The 27,940-nt window shown below is 43.6% G+C and overlaps 1 protein-coding gene across 1 annotated transcript; it reads right to left on the bottom strand.

Moving 5' to 3' along the window:
* Positions 1-78: 78 nt before the first annotated feature.
* LOC139406125 (vang-like protein 1) lies at positions 79-27,600 on the bottom strand. The gene is made up of 8 exons (XM_071148603.1): positions 27,500-27,600; positions 25,112-25,283; positions 10,104-10,535; positions 9,776-9,951; positions 4,980-5,113; positions 3,492-3,630; positions 1,176-1,410; positions 79-986 (listed from the first exon to the last, which is right to left on the bottom strand). Exons 1-8 carry the CDS (start codon positions 27,559-27,561, stop codon positions 726-728), a joined length of 1,611 nt encoding a protein of 536 aa, XP_071004704.1. The 5' UTR covers positions 27,562-27,600; the 3' UTR covers positions 79-725.
* Positions 27,601-27,940: the final 340 nt, after the last annotated feature.

Raw genomic sequence — 27,940 nt, 5'->3', positions numbered from 1 at the left:
TTGGCGGTAAAGACAAGCAGTCTTTACAATGAGACAACTGAACCTGAACTGTTGGTGATTAGGTAGTATTTCATTCATATTAGTAGGGCAGACGATATGAAAATACTCACTGTTGCTATAGCAACCCTAGGGAGGATCCAGAGACAGGTACATGTAGAGCCAGATTGTGTGTAGATGCAGCTTGTACACACACACACACACACACACACACACACACACACACACACACACACACACACACACACACACACACACACACACACACACACACACACACACACACACACACACACACACACACACACAGAGAACAAAAATGTTGCAGGGATCATCTACAGTGCATAGAAAAAAACTTGACATAATTCAGTGTTCCAGTTTGCCTTAGGACAATAGAAATCAAGAGCATATTGCCCATCTCTTACTATGTCTCTCATCTTCACTGCAAAGGAGCTATATGCTGGGGATCCATAGGGTTTATTAACTATGCTAACACTTCCTCTTGCAATATCCCATGTGCATCTGTTCATAAAAACACATACAATTAAACATTTAAAAATTGCAAAGCAGCCAAAACAATCTTTAGAAAAAACAGTAATTTAAATAATTTAAGAGACACAAAATACGAGCATATCAAAGTAGAAAAGGGTTTAAGAAACATAACACAAAAAACATACCAAAATGGTAAGATACTGTAATTCTAGAATAGCCACAGTTTTCCGTGTCTGTTAGACTGATGTTTCAGATTGGAGACACAGGGTAAACTTGTGTGACTTGGGGTCAACGTACTCCTCGGTCATTCGAATGTAGGGGATGGACTTGACCTTGACCACTAGGCTGAAGTCTAGACACCTAAGGGAGAAGACCATGCCGTCCTTTAGACCGCTGGTGACTGCAGCCTCGCTGACCAAAGTCCACTGATCGGCCATCCAGCGCTCTTGACCGTACTGCAGCGTAGGACCAGGGGACAGGTAGGCCTCCAGGAATGCCTGAACACACACACACACAGACAGACAGACAGACAGACAGACAGACAGACAGACAGAGACAGACACGGAAATACACAACATATTTCAGAATTGCTGACAGTATCGTAAGGACATAATAAAGAGTATTGTGTTAGGGTACGGGGACTGACTTGGCACTAGAGTAGGGCTAATGGGTTCATTCTTGCTTACCTTGGGGCTCATGTTGTGTGTGAGGCAGAAGGCCAGGTGTCTCTGGATGCTGTCCATGTTGTGGCAGTGCTGCCTCCTGGTGGTTCGGAGGTATTTCTGCAGGGCGCGGGCCATGGAGGGGAAGATGGCCGAGGCTGCCTCCCGTACATCCATCACATCCCCGGAGGACACTTTCTGCTCCTCCTGATGCATCCTCCTCACATGCATGAAGGCCTCCTCCACAGCCACCACTAGCCTAACGTTAAAGTAATGTACACACAGACACAACATTCAGTATACTGTACATTCATATTTTCTTATACCCTAAAGTTACTATCCTAACGTTGGTCCAGTAACCGAAAGGTCGATGGTTCGAATATCCGAGCCGACAAAGTGAAAAATCTGTCGATGTGACCTTGAGGAAGGCACTTACTCTAATTTGCTCTAGGGGAGCCGTAATACTTGGCCTGACCCTGTAAAACAAGGAATTTCTCTGTACCTATCCGGTGTGTGGCAATAAAACATCTATTACAGCAATGTACACACAACATTCAGTATACTACTGTATATTGTTCTTACATCTGTTCTTACATCCTACAAGTTAGAAAAACACAAGACAATGTACCCTACTGTATCTATTCTTAAGTCCATTTATGTAAATCCTGATCTATATTTTAAATCCTTGCATTAGGCATCATACAGTGCATACAGAAAGAACACACAGCCCTTGACTTTTTTCACATTTTATTGTCTTTACAGACCAAATGTATAATTGATTAAATTGAGATTTTTTTGTCACTGGCCAACAGACAATATCCATAATGTCAAAGTGGAATTATGTTTTTAGAATTTCTTTAACAAATGAATTAAATGAAAAGCTGAAATATCTTGAATCAAATATTCAACCCATTTGTTATGGAAAGCTTAAATAAGTCACATAATAAGTTGCAAGGACTTACTGTGTGCAATAAGTTTTGAGTGACTACCTCATCTCTGTACCCAACACATACAGATAATTGTAAGGTCTGTCAGTCGAGGAGTGAAATTCAACCACAAAGACCAGGGAGATTTTCCAATGCCTCACAAAGAGGGCACCTATTGGTAGATGGGTAAAAATAAAATAACAAGCAAAAAATGCAGACATTTAATATCCCTTTGAGCATGTTGAAGTTATTAATTACACTTTAGATGGTGTATCAATACACCCAGTCACTACAAAGATACAGGTGTCCTTCCTAACTCAGTTGCCGGAGAGGAAGGAAATCACTCAGGGATATCAACATGAGGCCAATGGTGACTTTAAAACAGATACTGTACAGAGTTTAATAGCTGTGATAGGAGAAAACTGAGGACGGATCAACAACATTGTAGTTACTCCTCAATTTTAACCTAAATGACAGAGTGAAAAGAAGGAAGGGTGTACAGAATAAAAATGCATCCTGTTTGCTACAAGTACTAAAGTAAAACTGCAAAAAACTTTATGTCCTAAATACAAAGCGTTGTTTGGGGAAAACCAACAGAACACGTTACCGAGAGCCACTCTTCATATCTTCAAGCATGGTTGTGGCTGCATCATGTTATGGGTATGCTTGTCATAGGGAGTTTTTTAGGATAAAAATAAACAGAATAGAGCTAAGCACAGACAAAATCCTAGAGAATTTCCAACAGACACTGAGGGACAAATTCACCTTTCAGCAGGACAATAACCTAAAATGCAGGGCCAAATATACATAGTGGCTTACCAAGTGGCTTACCAAAACGACATTGAATGTTCCTGACTGGCCTAGTTACAATTTTGACTTAAATCGTCTTGAAAATGTATGGCAAGACTTGAACATGTGTGTCTAATAATGATCAACCAACTTGACAGAGCTAGAATAATAAAATTAAAAAATTATGTGCAAATATTGTACAATCCAATCCAGGTGTTCAAAGCTCTTAAAATCTTAGCCAGAAAGACTCACAACTGTAATCACTGCCAAATGGTAGTATTGACTCAGGGGTGTAAATACTTATTATATATTTGTTTTACATTTGTACTTACCTAAATGAGATATTGCTGTTTTCATTTTCAATACATTTGCTAAGATTCCTAAAAACATGTTTTCACCTTATTGTTATGGGGTATTGTGAAGATAGGTGAGAAAATATATTTAATTCATTTTGAATTCAGGTAACAACAAAATGTGGTTAAGTCTAGGGGTATGAATACTTTCTGAAGGCACTGCCACCTATGTATCTTTCATCCTTCTTTCTTCACTCATTTATTTCTTTTTAACCCAAATATTCACCTTCCTATTCACTCAAGAGTGTTCTTTCTCTCTCTCACTCACTCACCTGGCTCTGTGTTTGCAGACCCGTCTGTCATTGTCTGCCTCTTCGTAGTATAGCTCGTTATGAGATGTGTTTTTGTGCCTGGCTGCTGCAGAGATCATGGTCCGAGACTTGCCCCCCACCGACAGTCCCCCCGACCCCTCTACCGGCTCCGCCGGGTTCCCTGGGCCTTTGAACAGGAATCACAGAGGCATGATGGGAAGGTCACTGTGGCCCAATCAGCATATCAACAGCAACCCGGGGAAAACACAGATCTCAGTGAGGATTCTAAATCTAAAAATCTGATGAGACTGATGAAATATTCAGTCTGGTAGCTACAGCTGACTATGTGGTTTAGCCATCTGCCAAATGAAAACAGAGTTAGTCAAAGTTGAAACTAACATCTGGCTACCAGGCTAGTAAATATTCATCAAATAAAAGACAATACCAGTTTGATCATATAATTCACATCTCTCTATGGTGAATACCAATAACTAACCCAGAAGTAGTAAAAGTATACATTTTAGTTCCTGGGGGATATGAATATGGAGTAGTGGAATCTGGTACATATTCATGAGGGATATGTGGATATGAGGGGAGTTCAGTACAGTAATCCCGGCAGATACAGGTCAGGAGAGATTAAGCAATGAATCATTAACACCAAGGTGTGTACTGTATGTGTGTGTGTGTGTGCGTGTGTTTGTGTGTGTGTGCGCACGCATGTGTATGTGTATGTGTATGTGTGTGTGTGTGTGTGTGTGTGTGTGTGTGTGTGTGTGTGTGCGCACGCATGTGTAAGGCTGAAAGCTACTGTGATGAATTATTGAAAGGCAGAAATGCCAAACCTCTGAAGCCCTCTCTCCCTCCCATTTCATACTTTGACAAGGGGAGGGTGGGAGGGTTCTGTGAGGAACCGTACCAGCATACTCCTCTACCGAACTCCACTACAAAGACCATAGAGAAAACCCATAAAATCTGCACTGAGTTGGGAAGGCCCAAGTACTCCTTTGGCAGTCGGTGCCTGTGTGTCTGTGTAGAATATCTGGTGAATGAAAGGGGTGGTTAGATTGGTATGTATCTGTGTGTGAAGGCGTCGAAGCAGTGCAAACATTGTGGGTGAGGGAAGGGAAGTGATGAATGAGGTTAGTAATGTACACTAGGTTAGTAGAGTAAACTTGTAAAAAGAGTGAGGACACACAGAAGAGATTATTACCCAGCTTTACTTACTGTCATTGTCTAAAAGGTAAGCTCTCAGTTTAGCTTTAAATGTTGCTTAGGGTGGCATGGGAAGGTATACGGAGAGACAGCATCACAACGAAGCACATACATGGACAAATACGTTGGACAGACAGCTGACAGATGGAGAGACAGGTAGAGCGAGAAAGAGAAAGAGTTTCACTTTATGATGCAGTTACAAAGAGGAAAAGAGATGCTTGGAAGGTGGACGACACATATAGGGAGACAAATCCAATGTAACCATTGAAGAACCACTGAATCTGTAGCTATACTAACCATCCACGGAGTAGACCTTGAGGCCAGCCAGGTGCTTGGCGGCACGGTGCTTGGAGGCGGAGAGAAGGGCGGGGTTATGAAGAGGAAAGTCTCTGTAGTAGAACTCTAGCAGAGACAGAGCTGCCCTCTGAATACTGACACAGACAGAGACAGAGGGAGAGAGAGAAAAAAAGCAAAAGAGGGGCAAGAGAGGGAGGGAGAGAACGATGGGAGAGAGAGAGGGACAGAGGGAGGGAGAGAACGATGGGAGAGAGAGAGGGACAGAGGGAGGGAGAGAACGATGGGAGAGAGAGAGGGGCAGAGGGAGAGAGAGAACGATGGGAGAGAGAGAGGGGCAGAGGGAGAGAGAGAACGATGGGAGAGAGAGATAGGGTAAGAAAAAAGGCCATAAAGTAGTAGGAGGTAGAGAAAACAGATGGATGTATTATAAAAGAAGGTCGGGAATGAAGTCCATTATTGTCCCTGCTGATTTGATTCACCTGATAAAATAGCTCTTACTGAGCAGCATGCCTCATATCTACACTACTCCCCCAGACCAGACTACTGCAGACCAGGGCCACGTTATACAGCGTTCCCTGCTTTAAACTGTCCTCCAGCCTCAGGCCTTTCTACAGGAGATCAGTCAGTATCAGACAGAGAGGCTAGAGGACTACCTGACATGATGACTCCTTGCTGTCCCCAGTCCACCTGGCAGTGCTGCTGCTCCAGTTTCAACTGACCTGAGCCCTAGGACCATGCCCCAGGACTACCTGACATGATAACTCCTTGCTGTCCCCAGTCCACCTGGCCGTGCTGCTGCTCCAGTTTCAACTGTTCTGCCTTATCATTATTCGACCATGCTGGTCATTTATGAACATTTGAACATCTTGGCCATGTTCTGTTATAATCTCCACCCGGCACAGCCAGAAGAGGACTGGCCACCCCACATGTGCTCTCTCTAATTCTCTCTTTCTTTCTCTCTCTCGGAGGACCTGAGCCCTAGGACCATGCCCCAGGACTACCTGACATGATGACTCCTTGCTGTCCCCAGTCCACCTGGCCGTGCTGCTGCTCCAGTTTCAACTGTTCTGCCTTATTATTATTCGACCATGCGGGTCATTTATGAACATTTGAACATCTTGGCCATGTTCTGTTATAATCTCCACCCGGCACAGCCAGAAGAGGACTGGCCACCCCACATAGCCTGGTTCCTCTCTAGGTTTCTTCCTAGGTTTTGGCCTTTCTAGGGAGTTTTTTCTAGCCACCGTGCTTCTACACCTGCATTGCTTGCTGTTTGGGGTTTTAGGCTGGGTTTCTGTACAGCACTTTGAGATATCAGCTGATGTACGAAGGGCTATATAAATACATTTGATTTGATTTGATTTGATTTAGAGGTGAGGCAGCATAGAGAGACAGCACCATGCATATACTGTATCAATGTCAAGTCTACGTACACTTAGCTAACCTTTCTGCAAGGGATCAGCACGGTTATTGAAATATCTGAATGGATGTTAGTATTCAAATACTTGTGTGAGTATTAATTGTTGTGAGCATAAAAAATTACAGGCCTACCTTAACAATGAAAACGCCTTTACTAAATTAAATGTAAATATCCATGTGACATTGTTACATACAAGGATATACAATGACATTTCAAATTATTAATTTAATAAAACAAAGTGCACAGTGCTCCCCATAAAAAGAAGCGGTAGCCGACCAGTAGCCTTCACGTCTGTAGCTTTTTGTTTATGTTGGCCAATCAAAGCGTCAGAGAGGCTCAATGTGTAGTGAGAGTTCACTAATGCAATGCAAGATGGAATAAAATGACAGAATTAAAAGTTAGCGAAATGAGAAGGAGTAGGCTACAATGAGCAACCAACAGGTAGGCTGTTTTATCTGAATGGGGTTGGGGAGAAGCTTAGCATGTGGCCTCAATTAGCCTGGCTAGCTATAGTTGGCTAGCTTAGCTTAAAAGCTTCTCTAGGACACTCTTGTCAAGACAGACACTGTTATATGGGATGATAAATAACGTTGTGGCTGCTACAAGTTAGCTAGTCTTGGTTGGAGCAGAGTTTCCTTGGTGTCGCTCAGTCCATCTGCTTTTTTAATATCCAACAAAAATGTATGATACCATTCGAACAGTGATTTTTCCCCCCCATAGTGTGGAAATATACAGTACCAGTCAAAAGTTTAGACACCTACTCATTCCAGGGTTTACCTTTATTTGTACTATTTTCTACATTGTAGTATAATAGTGAAGACATCAAAACGATGAAATAACACATATGGAATCATGTCGTAACCAAGAAAGTGTTAAACAAATCAAAATGTATTTTATATTTGAGATTCTTCAAAGTAGCTATCCTTCGCCTTAATGACAACTTTTCACACTTGGCATTCTCTCAACCAGCTTCATGAGGAGTCACCTGGAATGCATTTAAATTAACAGGTGTGCCTTGTTAAAAGTTAATTTGTGGAACTTCTTTTCTTCTTAAAGCATTTCAGCCAATCAATTGCGCTGTGACAAGGTAAGGGTGGTATACAGAAGCCCTATTTGGTAAAAGACTAAGTCCATATTATGGCAAGAACAGCTCAAATAAGCAAAGAGAAACAACAGTCCATCATTACTTTAAGGCATGAAGGTCAGTCAATCTGGAAAATTTCAAGAACGTTTAAAGTTTCTTCAAGTGCAGTCGTAAAAACCATCAAGCACTGTGATGAAACTGGCTCTCATGAGGATCGCAGGAAAGGAAGACCCAGAGTTACCTCTGCGGCAGAGGATAAGTTCATTAGAGTTACCAGCCTCATAAATTGCAGCCCAAATAAATGCTTCACAGAGATCAAGTAACAGACACATCTCAACATCAACAGTTCAGAGGAGACTAAGTGAATCAGGCCTCCATGGTCAAATTGCTGCAAAGAAACCACTACTAAAGGACACCAATAAGAAGAGACTTGCTTGGGCCAAGAAATACAAGCAAAAAACATTCGACTGGTGGAAATCTGTCCTTTGGTCTGATGAGTCCAAATGAGATTTTTGTTTCCAACCGCCGTGTCTTTGAGAGACGCAGAGTAGATGAACGGATGATCTCCGCATGTGTGGTTCCCACCGTGAAGCATGGAGGAAGAGGTGTGATGCTGCTTTTCTGGTGACACTGTCAATGATTTATTTAGAATTCAAGGCACACTTAACCAGCATTGCTACCACAGTATTCTGCAGCGATACACCATCCCATCGGGTTTGCGCTTAGTAGGACTATAATTAGCTTTTTAACAGGACAATGACCCAAAACACACCTCCAGGCTGTGAAGGGCTATTTGACAAAGGAGGGCTATTTGACCAAGGAGAGTGATGGAGTGCTGCATCAGATGACCTGGCCTCCACAATTACCCGACCTCAACCCAATTGAGATGGATTGGAATGAGTTGGACCGCAGAGTAAAGGAAAAGCAGCCAACAAGTGCTCAGCATATGTGGGAACTTTTGTATTGGATATTGAAGAAGCATTCCTCATGAAGCTGGTTGAGAGTGTGCAAAGCTGTCATCAAGGCAAAGGGTGGCTACTTTGAAGAATCTCAAACATCAAATATATTTTGATATGTTAAAAAAACGTGCTACTACATGATTCCATATCAAATAAAATACAATTTTATATGTCACATACACATGGTCAGCAGATGTTATTGTGAGTGTAGCAAAACGCTTGTGCTTATAGTTTCGATATATGGCTTTTTCTTTGCAAATCTGCCTAGAAGGCCAGCATCCCTGAGTCACCTCTTCACTCTGTACACCTATGTAGATATTCCATTAAAAAGCAGCTTTTCCAGCTACAATAGTCATCTACAACATTAAAAATGTCTACACTGTATTTCTGATCAATTTGATGTTATTTTAAATGGGCAAACATTTTTGCTTTTCTTTAAAAAACAAGGAAAGGACATTTCTAAGTGACCCTAAACTTTTGAACAGTAGTGTACATATGAATATATGAATGAGCAATGACAGAGCGGCATAGGCAAGACGCAATAGATGGTATAAAATAGAGAATATCCATATATGTTATTTCATAGTTTTGAAAAAAAATGAGTAGGTGTGTCCAAACTTTTAACTGGTACTGTACATAAATAGAGAAAAATCATGTTTTTGATTGCGCTGGGCCTTTAAACCATATGCTTTTGATAAGAGAGACAGCTCTGGGTTGTCCTAAGTTCTCCTAAGGCACAGATCTACGATCAGTTTACTAGCCATAAATCCTAGCCTGAACAGTTATGAAGAAAATGCCAAATCCGACTGTAGATCAGTATCTGGAAGGTAAGTTCATCATACTGCATCATAGCTCCTCTTTCTCAGGCCCAGCCCACCTAATTACCAGAATAGCACCCTAGAGCAAAAAGACTGGACTGGAGCATTCTGGGTGATTTAGTAACTAAATTACTGCTACGCTTCCCCCTGAACACGAGTCTTCAATTACCCACAGTTCAACAGGGCAGTCGGGTGTGGGTGGGTGCGTTGGGGTGAGGGCATTCTAAAGGCATTCTCTAATAGTCTGATTTTCTGTAAATGTTTCTGCTATCTGAGTGATCAGCTGACTGGCTTTTGTTTACTGGCATCAGTGGACACAACATGGTTTCTCAATTCATCTGGGCCACACCATTCAGTTCCCTCCTTGTTGTATACAGACTGAGTTCAAGCAGAATGAACATTTCGGTCTGACCTTAATGTGAATAAAGTGATCTTCATCTTTATATTGCTGGTAGAAGAATGATGTCACTACGGTCAGCAGCAACATTTTAGCAAGAGATTGTTGTGTGTATTACCTGAGCTGTCCCAGGTTGTAGCAGCTTGTCTCCCCGTCAGTGGAGCGTATAACACACAGGCTGTAGCATGGCTGGATCTGTCTGATCTCCAGCAGCACGATGGCCAGGTAGTGGACAAACAGCAGAGAGTCCACCAGAGACACAGCAAACTGGACGATACCTTGGTAGTCCTCATCCTGGAGAATACACAACACAGGATCAACACACACACACACACACACACACACACACACACACACACACACACACACACACACACACACACACACACACACACACACACACACACACACACACACACACACACAAAATTATGAAGCATACACACCTGTGAGTCGAGGATGCGGACCCCATAGAACAGCCAGTAGGAGAGTGTGAGCAGCAGCGTGAGCGTGGCCAGGAGGGCTCGATACACACACACTCTGGGCAGGCTGGCACTGGCCTGGCGCAGGAAGATAGCCCATACAGCAAGCAGGAGAATGAGGAGTTTACAGGACACAGAGAGGAAGAGGCCCTCACAGGCAGAGCCACAGGACTGCAGCCTGGCTGGCCACAACACTGCCGGGAGGACCAGGAAGGCCAGGGGGGTGGCCAGGACCACTAGCCCCACACAGATGCCCAGAATCAGGGGAGTGTAGAGCTGACAGCCCTGCCTCTGGCCGTCGTCCGGTACCTTCCACAGACCAACCACCTCCTCCTGGGATAGACTGAGCTCTGAGGTGCCGGTCACCGCCGTGGTGGTCTCCCCCCAGTTATCATCCTGAGAGAGGGGGGGAGAGAGAAGAAAGAAAGAAAGAAATAAAGAAAGAAAGAAAGAAAGAAAGAAAGAAAGAAAGAAAGAAAGAAAGAGAGGAGGACAGCGGGAGAGAGGAGAGATTAAAATATATTAAAACTTAGCATAAGGTTGATCATCTCTGACTGATAGATAAGATAAGATAGAAAAGGACATAAATACTCTGTGAGAGACAAGCCAAAGTGACAAACACACACTGGTAGACATTCTGGTGTGATTCCAGTCTCTGTCCCTTGTACATACAAAGCCAGACAGATTGGAGACACACTGACTAAATCCTTTGAGGTTTATTGCAAACATCCCATCCATCATTCTATTAAAAGAGGCCTTTGGTTTCCTGGAGTTCTGTGTTACTGTGACAGGCTTTCAGCTCCCCACTGATCCACATAGGATGACATTGACAGTACACAGTCAGACTGCTCATAATGACCAGGTAGGGATGACACACGCACACGGCTGATGTTATTCAGGCCTATCATTGCAAATTAGAGTCAAATCTCGTCTCCCAGCTCAGGATACAGTTTATAATAAATGTGCCCGAGGAGGAAAGAGCACAGTGAGACACTGATTAAAATACCTGTCTGCTGAAGAGAGCATTTCTCTGTCAATTATTCAGCTATGTATTTCTCTGTTCATTTTCTCCCTTACTCACTCTTTCTGTGCCTGCTGCACGGAGCTTTGTTCTCTCAATGTCTGTCTGGTAAGGAGCTGGGAACAGAGTGTGTGTGTGTGTGGATTTGAATACCGCAGCCCCTCTTCTTGTGTCAGCACACACACAATTAGCAAACACTAACCCACACGACACCCCTAAAACGTCATCCCTTGCCAGATGGACACACCACCTGACATGCCATTAGGAAATTACACTGGGAGAGAGAGGGAGAGAAATAGGGGGAGAGAGAAATCCTCATTGTGATTGCTGAATAAAATCAGCTTTAATTATAACCCTCTATGGGGGGTTATAAAGCTGCACATCGCCCACCGCTCCCGAGTATACTACTCACCAATGTCCAGTCTCTTGACAACAAGGTAGACGAAATCCGAGCAAAGGTTGCCTTCCAGAGAGACATCAGAGATTGTAACATTCTCTGTTTCACGGAAGCATGACTCACTCGGGATACGTTATCAGAGTCGGTACAGCCATCTGGATTCGTGACGCATTGCATGACAGAAACAAACATCTCTCTGGTAAGAAGAAGGGCGGAGGTGTATGCCTAATGATTAACGAGTCGTGGTGAGATCATAACAACATACGGGAACTCAAGTCATTTTGTTCACCTGACCTAGAATTCCTTACAATCAAATGCCGCCCGCATTATCTACCAAGAGATTTCTCTTCAATTATAATCACAGTCGTGTATATCCCCCCCAAGCAGACACCTTGGCGGCTCTGAAAGAACTTCATTGGACTCTGGAAACTGGGAACCACATATCATGAGGCTGCATTTATTGTAGCTGGGGATTTTAACAAGGCTAATCTGAAAACAAGGCTCCCTAAATTTGATCAGCATATTGAATGCGCGACCCGGGCTGGCAAAATTCTGGACCATTGTTACTCTAACTTCTGCGATGCATACAAAGCCTTCCTCGCCCTCCTTTCGGCAAATCTGACCACGACTCCATTTTGTTGCTCCCAGCATATAGACAGAAACTAAAACAGGAAACGCCCTTGCTCAGGTCTGTTCAACGCTTGGCCGACCCATCTGATTCCACACTTCAAGATTGCTTCGATCACGTGGACTGGGATCTGTTCCGGATAGCGTCGAACAACAACATTGATGTATACTCTGATTCGGTGAGTGAGTTTATTAGCAAGTGCATCGGTGATGTTGTACCTACGGCGACCATTATAACCTACTCCAACCAGAAACCGTGGATTGATGGCAGCATTCGCTCAAAACTGAAAGCGCGAACCACTGCTTTTAATCAGGGCAAGGCGACCGGAAACATGACCGAATACAAACAGTGTAGCTATTCCCTCCGCAAAGCAATCAAACAAGCTAAGCGTCAGTATAGAGACAAAGTAGAGACGCAATTCAACGGCTCAGACACGAGAGGTATGTGGCATGGTCTACAGTCAATCATGGATTACAAAAAGAAAACCTGCCCCGTCGCGGACCAGCATGTCTTGCTCCCAGACAAACTAAACAACTTCTTTGCCCGCTTTGAGGACAATACAGTGCAACCCACACGGCCCACTACCAAAACCTGTGGGCTCTCCTTCACCGCAGCCAATGTGAGTACAACATTTAAACGTGTTAACCCTCACAAGGCAGTCGGCACAGATGGCATCCCTAGCCACGTCCTCAGCGCATGCGCAGACCAGCTGGCTGGTGTGTTTATGGACATATTCAATCAATCCCTATCCCAGTCTGCTGTTCCCAAATGACTATCGCCCCATAGCACTCACTTCCGTCATCATGAAGTGCTTTGAGAGACTAGTCAAGGATCATATCACCTCCACCCTACCTGAAACCCTAGACCCACTCCAATTTGCTTTCCACCCCAATAGGTCCACAGACAACGCAATCGCAATCACACTGCACACTGCCCTAACCCACCCTATGTAAGAATGCTGTTCATCGATTACAGCTCAGCATTTAACACCATAGTACCCTCCAAACTCGTCATTAAGCTCGAGATCCTGGGTCTCGACTCCGCTCTGTGCAACTGGGTCCTGGACTTTCTGACGGGCTGCCCCCAGGTGGTGAGGGTAGGAAACAACATCTCCACCCCGCTGATCCTCAACACTGGGGCCCCACAAGGGTGCGTTCTCAGCCCTCTCCTGTACTCCCTGTTCACCCATGACTGCGTGGCCATGCACGCCTCCAACTCAATCATCAAGTTTTCAGTGGTAGGCTTGATTACCAACAACGACAATACGGCCTACAGGGAGGAGGTGAGGGCCCTCGGAGTGTGGTGTCAGGAAAATAACCTCACACTCAACATCAGCAAAACAAAGGAGATGATTGCGGACTTCAGGAAAGAGCAGAGGGAGTACCCCCCTATCCACATCGACGGGACAGTAGTGGAGAAGGTGGAAAGTTAAGTTCCTCGGCGTACACATCACGGACAAACTGAAATGGTCCACCCACACAGACAGCGTGGTGAAGAAGAGAGTTGAGTTTCTTCTGGAGAGTTTGCTGCACTGAAAGTAAAGGGGCTGAATAATTTTGCACGCCCAATTTTTCAGTTTTTGATCTGTTAAAAAAGTTTGAAATATCCAATAAATGTCGTTCCACTTCATGATTGTGTCCCACTTGTTGTTGATTCTTCACAAAAAAATAAAGTTTTATATCTTTATGTTTGAAGCCTGAAATGTGGCAAAAGGTCGCAAAGTTCAAGGGGGCCGAATACTTTCGCAAGGCACTGTATATCGATTGCAATTGTTCCCGAATGAGTGAGCCTTCATGTGCAAAGGATTAGCATTTCAATTGTGATAATATTAAACTCTGTAGTGTCTCCTCAGCTGACCCCCCCATTCCCTATTGTCTAACAAGCCGCCATGCCGGTTTAGCCCACTAGGGCACATTCTCCTATCATTTCCTTGTAACCATATCCACTGTTTGTTATGCATTTCTGTGAATTACTTAGTTAGTAAATCAATTATTTTAAGACAATTGTTGTATGGATGACTTATAGTGAAGACTGGGTTTGTGCAGATAACCAACAATTTAGAACATTTGGAATGAGACTAATGTGAGGTAAATAATAATTCATTATTCGAAGACTAATTGATCAGATATTAAAATAACTGAAAGTTATATTAGGAAAATTATAACTTTGTAATCCGAATATTTTCCTTGGTGCCCCGACTTCCTAGTTAATTACAGTTACATGATTAATTAGTTTAATCACATAATAATAATTACAGAGAGTTCCTTGATAAATAAGTCTTCAGTTTTAATGATGCCAAAGACACAACACTGCTCAGGAAGGAGAGGTGTTCTGTCTCCTAGAGATGAACGTACTTTGGTGCGAAAAGTGCAAATAAATCCCAGAACAACAGCAAAGGAGCTTGTGAAGATGCTGAAGGAAACAGGTACAAAACTATCTATCTATTTCCACAGTAAAACGAGTCCTATATTGACATAACCCGAAAAGCCGCTCAGCAAGGAAGAAGCCACTGCTCCAAACCCATCATTAAAAAGCCAGACTACGGGTTGCAACTGCACATGGAGAAAGATCATACTTTTTGGAGAAATGTCCTCTGGTCTGATGAAACAAAAATAGAACTGTTTGGGCATAATGACCATCGTTAAATTTGGAGGAAATAGGGGGATGCTTGCAAGCCGAAGAACACCATCCCAACAGTGAAGCACGGGGGTGGCAGCATCACGTTGTGGGGGTGCTTTGCTGCAGGAGGGACTGGTGCACGTCACAAAATATATGGCATCATGAGGCAGGAAAAGTATGTGGATATATTGAAGCTTCTGCTACTCTCTGTTCATCATATATGCATAGTCACTTTAACGATACCTACATGTACATACTACCTCAATAAGCCTGACTAACAGGTGTCTGTATATAGCCTTGCTACTCTTTTTTTTAAATGTCTTTTTACTGTTGTTTTATTTCTTTACTTACCTACCTACACACACACACACACACACACAGACACACATACCTTTTTTTCCTGCACTATTGGTTAGAGCCTGTAAGTAAGCATTTCACTGTAAGGTTTACAAACTTTGATTTGATTTGAAAGCTTGGTCAGAAATAGGTCTTCCAAATGGACAATAACCCCAAGCATACTCCAAAGTTGTGGCAAAATGGCTTAAGGACAACAAAGCCAAGGTATTGACTTTAAAAAAGCCATCACAAAGCCCTGACCTCAATCCCATAGAAAATGTGTGGGCAGAACTGAAAAAGCGTGTGCGAGCAAGGAGGCCTACAAACCTGACTCTGTTACACCAGCTCTGTCAGGAGGAATGGGCCAAAATTCACCCAACTTATTGTGGGAAGCTTGTGGAAGGCTACCCGAAAAGTTTGACCCAAGTTAAACAATATAAAGGCAATGCTACCAAATACTAATTGAGTGTATGTAAACTTCTGACCCACTGGGAATGTGATGAAAGAAATTAAAGCTGAAATAAATCATTCTCTCTACTATTATTCTGACATCTCACATTCTTAAAATGAAGTGGCGATCCTACCTGACCTAGGAATGTTTACTAGGATTACATGTCAGGAATTGTGAAAAACTGAGGTTAAATGTCTTCGTCTAAGGTGCATGTAATCTTCCGACTTCAACTGTATATCTGCGCAGCAGAAATACCCATTATAGTAGGCACATACTAAGCCTGTTACCCTGTTAGTGCTCAAGCCTTCTTCCGTCTCTCTTCTGCCGGCATATCCTGAATCATGATCACTGTACTTGGGCTACTCGTTCATTCACATGAATGGGTTTGGAACCAGGGAGGTTGGATTGCATACCAGAGAACTGTCAGCTCGACATTTCACATTCTTAAAATAAAGTGGTGTTCCTAACTGACCTAAGACAGGTAATGTTGACCATGATTAAATGTCAACTCTATATACACGTGTTTGTTTTGGGCTTCATCCCTGTCGTTTTCATGACATACTTTATTTGGGTGGAGAAATAAAAAACCCTATTATGTATTCCTGCGCCTGTCGTCACACTCCATGGTGCTGAAAATAATGCTCTGTTGTTGGGACATCTTTATGAAGGCCCTAACAGTTTGTGGGCACCGCTTGTCGCCGTTATAATGCAATTAATGTATTGTATACTGTTGTGTAGTGGCATTGCTGGCATGGATACATTTTTTTGAGTTTGACCCACCAAGATTGACATGCTAAAGTAATGTTTTCATTTTATTAGCTAAACAAAACTTGTTTAAACAACTTTGTATGTATACATACCGGGAATTAAGATAACTTCATTTTGGCTGTCATGATCTCAAATTTCACATTAGCTCATGACACCATTGATATAGCAATGTATGCTAATAGGTTAGTGAATCCCATTGTGACACAGGGGACACACTTTTTTGGTAGGGGGACACTATTTGGCATGACATGCCGCCCCCCGAGGGCTGCAGGTTGCGTGGTAAACCAGTGTGTGTGTGGGTGGGTGTGTCTAGGAAACTGTGTCAAGGTTCACTGATCTAGCCTCCACACCCTCATCCCCTTCCTTTAATTGATTTATGCCAAACAGGAGAGGAGAGAGGGGGAGAAAAAGATAGGGGTGAGAGAAAAACACAGAAGGTTAGAAAAAGAGAGGGGTGAGAGAAAAACACAGAAGGTTAGAAAAAGAGAGGGGTGAGAGAAAAACAGAAGGTTAGAAAAAGAGAGGGGTGAGAGAAAAACACAGAAGGTTAGAAAAAGAGAGCAATAGAGAGAGAGAGACAGAGTGGAGAGGAACATTAACCCAATGACCCCTATTTGAGAGAGGGATGTCACAGGAGGATCAGCTCTTTCAATATCATCTTAATCAGCCTATCACATCTCCATTCATCTATTAGGTCGTCACATAACTGTCCTCTCCCATTGTTACATCTTAATGTGCTCTTACTCTCCTCAATGATAAAGATCAGGGATCATCAACTAGATTCAGCTGCGGGCTGATTGTTTTCTTGAGTAGATGGTCGGGGGGGCCAGAACATAATTACAAATCATTTATAGACTGCAAATTGACCGCAAGAAGCCCAAACAGATCTAATATTTGACTTATACACAATCATTTCAAACCTTGCTTACATTGTAAACGATCACATCTCTCTATTATGTATGGGAATACTTGGGAACAGATTTCACAACTAAAATCACCTGGAGCTCATTTCTTTTTTACAGTCGTTTTTGTCCAACAATGACACATAAAAAAACAAATATATATATTTTTTAAATATTGGTCTTGGGCCAAATAAAAACACATGCATGCCAAATTGGGCAGTCAGTCCCCAGGGCAGTCAGTTGGGGCACTCTGCTATACATAATCCAACATCTCCTTAAAGCATGGTAAATACAACTATAGAGTCTCTCTGTAGTAATGCTAGAACAAATACAGGCTAAACCCTCTCCATTTACACTGACAGATTAACCAAACACTAAGAGTTCACCCTGGCATACAAACAGAATGGCAAAGAGAGGGAGAGAAGAGGGGACAGAGAAGGACAGAGAGGGAAAGTGAGACAGACAGATAGAGAATTGTGTGTACTGTAAGCAAGTTACAGTGCATTCGGAAAGTATTCAGACCCCTTGACTTTTTCCACATTCTGTTACGTTACAGCCTTATTCTAAAATGGATTCAATAGTTTTTTCCCCCTCATCAATCTACACACAATACCCCAAGTGGTCTGAATACCTTCTGAATGCACTTTAATGTTTCCGACATTTTAGGACCACAAAACAACTATTGATTAAGAATCACAGAGTTACAGCAAGTCGCAAAGGAAACAGGAGCTGCCTCCACTATTCCAGCACCATTTCATCATCAACATTTCATAATCAAATCACCTATGCTTAGTCTAATACAGTGACAGCTAAAAGATACAAAAATTGATTTAGTCCAATCAATGTAAGCTAAATATGATGTGGCTGTCTATGATACTGATGTGTGTGTAAGTAGAAAAACCATGTTGACTCATCCTACTTGTAGAGAAACGCCAATGCCATCTTCCTCTTTCCTGTTGATGAAACGGTCTATCACTCTGATACAGTACATCATTTTAGTTATTGTTGTCCTAGGCTACCTGGCTAAAATGCTTGCTAGCTAGCCTAACTTCCTCTCATGGGCAACGATGAGCCAGCTAGTTAACATTAGCCTACTACATCTAGCTACATATTGAACTTACATCCTCTCAGGCCAGGGGCACAATGTATGAATTTATGGTTGGATCAGAATCGCCGTTATAATCGATGGCCAGTACGAAGCATTAAGTCCAAGTCCAAATCCCTATCTCCATCCATTAAGGAAAGGGACAATTTTTGCTAGGTAGCCACTGGAGGACAACACAAAAATTCTAATTGTCTCTATCAATGACGTATGCTCTTAATGTGATTTGATAGGAGTGACGCCAAATCCAAACTGGCTTCCCAGGACAATTCACAGTTGAGCTCACTCAGTTTTGCTCGACGCTGATTGTCTATTATTTTATACTTTGCTTTATCAAGGGAGCCAACATGCTCCCTGGCTTCCCTTGCATTCAATGCTATGGGCGGCAACAATGTCATACTCTTTAGGACCAGACAGCATCAGGCCTATACATACAGAGGGTAGAGAAGGGCGCTGTTTCACTCACTTGGATACTTTCTCCAGTGAGATACATTCAGCCTCTTGCGAATTGAAAGATAATTCTGAAACACAGGGACGAAATAATAATTCTGGAGTCAATTGTTTTGGGAAGCCTGGCTTCCCTTGGCATCCATGAATAGACTCCAAAGAGAAGGAATACAGCAGAGAGAGTGTGAGACAGACAGACAGAGAGAGACCGACAGGGAAAGACCGACAGGGAGAGATCAACAGGGAGAGACCGACAGAAAGAGACACAGACAGACAGACAGACAGACAGACAGACAGACAGACAGACAGCGAGAGGGAGAGGCACACACAGACAGACAGACAGACAGACAGACAGACAGACAGACAGACAGACAGACAGACACACAGAGAGAGAGAGAGAGAGAGAGACAGACACAGACAGACACAGAGAGACGCAGACGCAGACACAGACAGAGAGACACAGACAGAGAGACAGACAGAGAGACAGACAGACAGACACAGAGAGACGCAGACACAGACAGAGAGACACAGACAGACAGACAGACAGACAGACAGACAGACAGACAGACAGAGACACAGACAGACAGAGACACAGACAAATCAAATCAAATCAAATCAAATTTTATTTGTCACATACACATGGTTAGCAGATGTTAATGCGAGTGTAGCGAAATGCTTGTGCTTCTAGTTCCGACAATGCAGTAATAACAAGTAATCTAACTAACAATTCCAAAACTACTGTCTTGTACACAGTGTAAGGGGAAAAATAATATGTACATAAGGATATATGAATGAGTGATGGTACAGAGCAGCATAGGCAAGATACAGTAGATGGTATCGGGTACAGTATGTACAAATGAGATGAGTATGTAAACAAAGTGGCATAGTATAGTATAAAGTGGCTAGTGATACATGTATTACATAAGGATACCGTCGATGATATAGAGTACAGTATATACGTATGCATATGAGATGAATAATGTAGGGTAAGTAACATTTATATAAGGTAGCATTGTTTAAAGTGGCTAGTGATATATTTACATAATTTCCCATCAATTCCCATTATTAAAGTGGCTGGAGTTGAGTCAGTGTCAGTGTGTTGGCAGCAGCCACTCAGTGTTAGTGGTGGCTGTTTAACAGTCTGATGGCCTTGAGATAGAAGCTGTTTTTCAGTCTCTCGGTCCCAGCTTTGATGCACCTGTACTGACCTCGCCTTCTGGATGATAGCGGGGTAAACAGCAGTGGCTCGGGTGGTTGATGTCCTTGATGATCTTTATGGCCTTCCTGTGACATCGGGTGGTGTAGGTGTCCTGGAGGGCAGGTAGTTTGCCCCCGGTGATGCGTTGTGCAGACCTCACTACCCTCTGGAGAGCCTTACGGTTGAGGGCGGTGCAGTTGCCATACCAGGCGGTGATACAGCCCGCCAGGATGCTCTCGATTGTGCATCTGTAGAAGTTTGTGAGTGCTTTTGGTGACAAGCCGAATTTCTTCAGCCTCCTGAGGTTGAAGAGGCGCTGCTGCGCCTTCTTCACGATGCTGTCTGTGTGAGTGGACCAATTCAGTTTGTCTGTGATGTGTATGCCGAGGAACTTAAAACTTGCTACCCTCTCCACTACTGTTCCATCGATGTGGATAGGGGGGTGTTCCCTCTGCTGTTTCCTGAAGTCCACAATCATCTCCTTAGTTTTGTTGACGTTGAGTGTGAGGTTGTTTTCCTGACACCACACTCCGAGGGCCCTCACCTCCTCCCTGTAGGCCGTCTCATCGTTGTTGGTAATCAAGCCTACCACTGTTGTGTCGTCCGCAAACTTGATGATTGAGTTGGAGGCGTGCGTGGCCACGCAGTCGTGGGTGAACAGGGAGTACAGGAGAGGGCTCAGAACGCAACCTTGTGGGGCCCCAGTGTTGAGGATCAGCGGGGAGGAGATGTTGTTGCCTACCCTCACCACCTGGGGGCGGCCCGTCAGGAAGTCCAGTACCCAGTTGCACAGGGCGGGGTCGAGACCCAGGGTCTCGAGCTTGATGACGAGCTTGGAGGGTACTATGGTGTTGAATGCCGAGCTGTAGTCGATGAACAGCATTCTCACATAGGTATTCCTCTTGTCCAGATGGGTTAGGGCAGTGTGCAGTGTGGTTGAGATTGCATCGTCTGTAGACCTATTTGGGCGGTAAGCAAATTGGAGTGGGTCTAGGGTGTCAGGTAGGGTGGAGGTGATATGGTCCTTGACTAGTCTCTCAAAGCACTTCATGATGACGGATGTGAGTGCTACGGGGCGGTAGTCGTTTAGCTCAGTTACCTTAGCTTTCTTGGGAACAGGAACAATGGTGGCCCTCTTGAAGCATGTGGGAACAGCAGACTGGTATAGGGATTGATTGAATATGTCCGTAAACACACCGGCCAGCTGGTCTGCGCATGCTCTGAGGGCGCGGCTGGGGATGCCATCTGGGCCTGCAGCCTTGCGAGGGTTAACACGTTTAAATGTCTTACTCACCTCGGCTGCAGTGAAGGAGAGACCGCATGTTTTCGTTGCAGGCCGTGTCAGTGGCACTGTATTGTCCTCAAAGCGGGCAAAAAAGTTATTTAGTCTGCCTGGGAGCAAGACATCCTGGTCCGTGACTGGGCTGGGTTTCTTCCTGTAGTCCGTGATTGACTGTAGACCCTGCCACAGACAGACTTGTACTTATTTCTCCCCAACCATCGCACTACTGACCACACACACACACACACACACACACACACACACACACACACACACACACACACACACACAAGCCTTCCCCATTTCTCCTTCTCCCAAATCTGCTCAGCTGATGTTCTGAATGAGCTGCAAAATCTGGACCCCTACAAATCAGCCGGGCTAGACAATCTGGACCCTTTCTTTCTAAAATTATCTGCCGAAATTGTTGCCACCCCTATTACTAGCCTGTTCAACCTCTCTTTCGTGTCGTCTGAGATTCCCAAAGATTGGAAAGCAGCTGCGGTCATCCCCCTCTTCAAAGGGGGTGACACTCTTGACCCAAACTGCTACAGACCTATATCTATCCTACCATGCCTTTCTAAGGTCTTCGAAAGCCAAGTCAACAAACAGATTACCGACCATTTCGAATCTCACCATACCTTCTCTGCTATGCAATCTGGTTTCAGAGCTGGTCATGGGTGCACCTCAGCCACGCTCAAGGTCCTAAATGATATCTTAACCGCCATCGATAAGAAACATTACTGTGCAGCCGTATTCATTGATCTGGCCAAGGCTTTCGACTCTGTCAATCACCACATCCTCATCGGCAGACTCGACAGCCTTGGTTTCTCAAATGATTGCCTCGCCTGGTTCACCAACTACTTCTCTGATAGAGTTCAGTGTGTCAAATCGGAGGGTCTGCTGTCCGGACCTCTGGCAGTCTCTATGGGGGTGCCACAGGGTTCAATTCTTGGACCGACTCTCTTCTCTGTATACATCAATGAGGTCGCTCTTGTTGCTGGTGAGTCTCTGATCCACATCTACGCAGACGACACCATTCTGTATACTTCTGGCCCTTCTTTGGACACTGTGTTAACAACCCTCCAGGCAAGCTTCAATGCCATACAACTCTCCTTCCGTGGCCTCCAATTGCTCTTAAATACAAGTAAAACTAAATGCATGCTCTTCAACCGATCGCTACCTGTACCTACCCGCCTGTCCAACATTACTACTCTGGACGGCTCTGACTTAGAATACGTGGACAACTACAAAGACTTAGGTGTCTGGTTAGACTGTAAACTCTCCTTCCAGACCCATATCAAACATCTCCAATCCAAAGTTAAATCTAGAATTGGCTTCCTATTTCGCAACAAAGCATCCTTCACTCATGCTGCCAAACATACCCTTGTAAAACTGACTATCCTACCAATCCTCGACTTTGCCGATGTCATTTACAAAATAGCCTCCAATACCCCACTCAACAAATTGGATGCAGTCTATCACAGTGCAATCCGTTTTGTCACCAAAGCCCCATATACTACCCACCATTGCGACCTGTACGCTCTCGTTGGCTGGCCCTCGCTTCATACTCGTCGCCAAACCCACTGGCTCCATGTCATCTACAAGACCCTGCTAGGTAAAGTCCCCCCGTATCTCAGCTCGCTGGTCACCATTGCATCTCCCACCTGTAGCACACGCTCCAGCAGGTATATCTCTCTAGTCACCCCCAAAACCAATTCTTTCTTTGGCCGCCTCTCCTTCCAGTTCTCTGCTGCCAATGACTGGAACGAACTACAAAAATCTCTGAAACTGGAAACACTTATCTCCCTCACTAGCTTTAAGCACCAAGTGTCAGAGCAGCTCACAGAATACTGCACCTGTACATAGCCTACCTATAATTTAGCCCAAACAACTACCTCTTTCCCTACTGTATTTAATTAATTTATTTATTTTGCTCCTTTGCACCCCATTATTTTTATTTCTACTTTGCACTTTCTCCCATTGCAAATCTCCCATTCCAGTGTTTTACTTGCTATATTGTACTTTGCCACCATGGCCTTTTTTGCCTTTACCTCCCTTATCTCACCTAATTTGCTCACATCGTATATAGACTTGATTATACTGTATTATTGACTGTATGTTTGTTTTACTCCATGTGTAACTCTGTGTCGTTGTATGTGTCGAACTGCTTTGCTTTATCTTGGCCAGGTCGCAATTGTAAATGAGAACTTGTTCTCAACTTGCCTACCTGGTTAAATAAAGGTGAAATAAAAAATAAATAAATAATAAATAAATAAAAACACACACACACACACACACACACACACACACACACACACACACACACACACACACACACACACACACACACACACACACACACACACACACACACACACACACACACACACACACACACACACACACACACACACACACCTTACAGATACTAGTTAATAAACACGTCCTCCAAAAAAAAGAGGGCAAAATCCTTGCTTGCTTTTTTGACTTTAAAAAAGCATTCGATTCTATTTGGCATGAAGGGCTATTCTCCAAAATTCTCCAAGGTGGGCTTGATGGTAAGGTGTATGACTTCATAAAATGTATGTACCCAGAAAACAAGTGTGCAACAAAAAACAACAACCAAAGAACATAATTCCTTTCATAACGTTGAGGTGTGAGACAAGGCTGCAGTTTGAGTCCAAATCTTTTCAACATTTATATCAATGAATTAGCAGACATGGACCATTCTCCAGCCCCAGGACTCACACTACTTGACACTGAGGTAAAATACCTGCTATATGCTGATGACTTGGTACTTCGATCACCAACCAAAGAAGGTATTCAACAGAACCTTAATATTCTACAGCAATATTTCCATAATTGAGCCCTGGCAGTAAAAAATTAAATGAAAATCATGATTTCCCCCCCCAAAAAACAGATGTCAGAAACAAATATAAATTCACCCTGAACAATTTGAGAGAGACAGAGAGAAAGAGACAGGGAGAAAGGGAGAGAGAGAGAGAAAGGGAGAGAGAGAAAGGGAGTGAGAGAGAGAAAGGGAGAGAGAGAGAGTGGGTGGTGTTTGATACCTGCTTGGCAGCCCTCTCTTCTGGCAGAGGGTGAATATAGATTATTCAGAGCCCTGGTTAGTCCTGTTACACACTATAACAAAGCACAACAACACACACTAACACAGACTGACTAACAGGCTTTGCTCAGACACATACAGTAATCTACTAACCCGACACACAAAGGAGCCTCACTGATATGATTGAAGGTCATTCTGACATCTGTGTGCGTGTGTCACATGGGAATACTAGACAAAAGAGCAATGCCATTCACTGGAACCTCACTGGTATGGCTAGAGGTTGAAATGTGTGTGTGTATCACAGGGGACAGAAGGACAAAGACATTCCCATCGCCTTCCACTACATCCCGAAGCCTCAGTCCTGCATCATGTGACACACTACCAGCTGGGTCCCTGTAAGGGTTCTGTTTGACTCTGAGAGAATTTTAATTTTACCTTTATTTAACTCTGCAAGTCACTTAAGAACAAATTCTTATTTTCAATGACTGCCTAGGAACAGTTTGTTAACTGCCTGTTCAGGGGCAGAACGACAGATTGCTCAGGGGTTTGAACTTGTAACCTTCTGGTTACTAGTCCACCACTCTAACCACTAGGCTACCCTGCCACCCAGAACGAGATTGGTTGGCTGATGATTGCTTGTGTGCAGGGTTACTGTAAGCAGGTTCTGTTTTGTACAGTATACTGTAGCTGTGCAGGGCTTTCTGAATCTCTCAACCATGGTTTGTGTGACTTCTGATGTGTTGGAGCTTACCTGGAGGCTCGGAGCCTCGTCTACAGTCACAGAGATGGGGTCTTTCAGCAGGGGCTCATTGTTGTGGGTGGGGGAGGCCTGAGTGGGCCCGTCGGGGGTGTTGATGACAGACCTCTCCGACCGGCTACTGTCCTTACTGCTAAGCTTACGATGCTCACGCCGACTCTGCTCCCTACAGAGAACACACACACTAAGAATACTGAAACTGACAAGCGGATGAGTGTTGGGATGAAAGAGAAGAATGCCAAATTCCTTTAATAGTCTCTCACACTCCCTCTCTCATTTACAGAACAAGTCAGAGTGAATCAGAGAAATAGGTTGAAGGATGTGACGACAATAATCCACTAGCTTCACCCGTCTCATCTCTCTCCCGCCATCATTTCAGGGTTTCTTTTGGGATCAAAAAGGGGCTTAGTTGGTGGGGGTGGCAGGGGGTGTGGCAATGAGCAAGATTGGCCATCGGCACGGCTACATTTTAGAAGTCAATTTCCTGCAATTCTACACATTTTGCCATGCAGCTGAGAGAGAAGTTTGCAGCTTTAAAGCTAATTTCCTGAGATTCTGCATACAATATTATGGCATGGAGCTGAGAGAAAACATTTGTTTGAATCTAGTTTCTTGCAATTTGCCATAGATTATGCTGTGCTCTTTTGCTCAAACATAATAAAATAAATCATGCTAAATTGATAGTTTTGGGAATTTTTTATTCTCCCTGACTGTCTAGCTTTTATTTTCATGATTGTTATCTACTTCTCAAAGATAATATAGTTCCATTATCTTTTCTACATACTTTATAATTTGGTTTTAGTCGTTTAAATTTACACTTAAAGCATTTTTTCCATCCCGAAAATGAATATGTATGGATACATGCATGTACAGTACCAGTCAAAAGACACACCTACTCATTCAAGGGTTTTGTTATGTTATGTTATACATGTAGAATAATAGTGAAGACATCAAAACTATGAAATAACACATATGGAATCATGTAGTAACCAAAAAAGTGTTAAACAAATCAAAATATATTTTATTTTTTTGATTCTTCAAAGTAGCCACCCTTTGCCTTGATGACAGCTTTGCACAACATGCAACAATTTCAACGATTTTACTAAGTTACAGTTCAAATATGTAAATTAGTCAATTTAAATAAATAAATTAGGCCCTAATCTATGGATTTCACATGACTGGGCAGGGGTGCAGCCATGGGTGGGCATAGGCCACCCACTTGGCAGCCATGCCCACCCACTGGGGTTTTCCCCCACATAAGGGCTTTATTAGAGACCGAAATACTCCCCACCCCACACGTGAAGAAGCTGGATGTGGAAGTCCTGGGCTGGTGTGGTTACACGTGGTCTGAGTTTGTGAGGCCGGTTGGACGTACTGCCAAATTCTCTAAAATGATGATAGAAATGAACATTCAATTCTCTGGCAACAGCTCTGGTGGACATTCCTGCAGTCAGCATGCCAATTGCACGCTCCCTCTAAACTAAACTTGAGACGGCTGTGGCATTGTGTGACAAAACTGCACATTTTAAAGTGGTCTTTTATTGTCCCCAGCACAAGGTGCATCTGTGTAATGATCATGCTGTTTAATCAGCTTCTTGATATGCCACACCTGACAGGTGGATGGATAATTTCAGCTCATGAAACATGGGACCTACACTTTACATGTTGCGTTTATATTTCTGTTCAGTGTTGTCACGCCCTGGTCGAAGTATTTTGTGTTTATCTTCATGTATTGGGTCAGGCCAGGGTGTGGCATGGGGTTTTTGTATTGTGGTGTGTTTTGTCTTGGGGTTTTGGTGTGTCTGTATTGGGATTGTAGCTAGTGGGGTGATCTAGCAAAGTCTATGGCTGTCTGGAGTGGTTCTCAATCAGAGGCAGGTGTTTATCGTTGTCTCTGATTGGGAACCATATTTAGGCAGCCATATTCTTTGAGTTTGTCGTGGGTGATTGTCCTTATGTCTGTATTTATGAGCACGAGAAGGCTGTTTCGGTTTTCGTTCCGTTTATTGTTTTGTAGTTTTTGTATTGATTCATGTTTACGTTGTGTTATTAAACATGGATCAAAATCTACACGCTGCATTTTGGTCCGACTCTCCTTCTACCGAAGAACGCTGTTACAAGTGTACTACATATATGATTTTTTTTTTACACTGTTTGGACTTAGGTGACCTGCCCAAGGATTACAATGGCAGAACAATCCCTGTTATTTGTTTTCCAACAACCGACATGTAGCTAGCCTTAAATGACAAACAAAATACAGTGGGGACAACAGGCATCCACTTGCTCTGCAGCAGATTGAGACATAAGCCTCTCCCTGATGGGGTGTGTGTGTGTGTGTGTGTAAGAGTGCGAGTGAGTGTGAGTGGCGAAATCATGTCTTACCCATGTCTGTTGGATCTGTTGGAGTGGCTGGAGTAGCCAGACTGGATAGACTCAGTGTCCATGGCAACTCTGTTCAGAGCCAGCGATTGGCCAGGTGTCTGAGGGGGTGTCAGGGTGATTAGCGGGGTGGTCTGATCCAAGAAGAGGTGGGTTAACTGACTAAACAGACTGGCAGCAGACTGAAAACATCAGGGATCTATGTTGACAAACCTGTAGATGTCCTTTTGTAGACATATTGACCTGTGAGAAACAGAGACAGAAAGAGAGACAGACAGGTCTGTTATCAATTAAATATACAGCTCAGATCTGCGCTTGCTACCAGAGGCCTATTCACAGAGTACACAGCAGGTAAAGCTAAAAGTAAGGCAAACTAAAGAGTTATGTGCCAGCCGTACCGGTTGGACTTAGAGGCGACTGTGTTACAGTGATAGACTGCCAGGG

The sequence above is a fragment of the Oncorhynchus clarkii genome, chromosome 3 (genome assembly GCF_045791955.1).
Source record: "Oncorhynchus clarkii lewisi isolate Uvic-CL-2024 chromosome 3, UVic_Ocla_1.0, whole genome shotgun sequence".
Lineage (NCBI taxonomy): Eukaryota > Metazoa > Chordata > Actinopteri > Salmoniformes > Salmonidae > Oncorhynchus > Oncorhynchus clarkii.
This window is presented reverse-complemented; position numbering and strand designations above follow the sequence as displayed.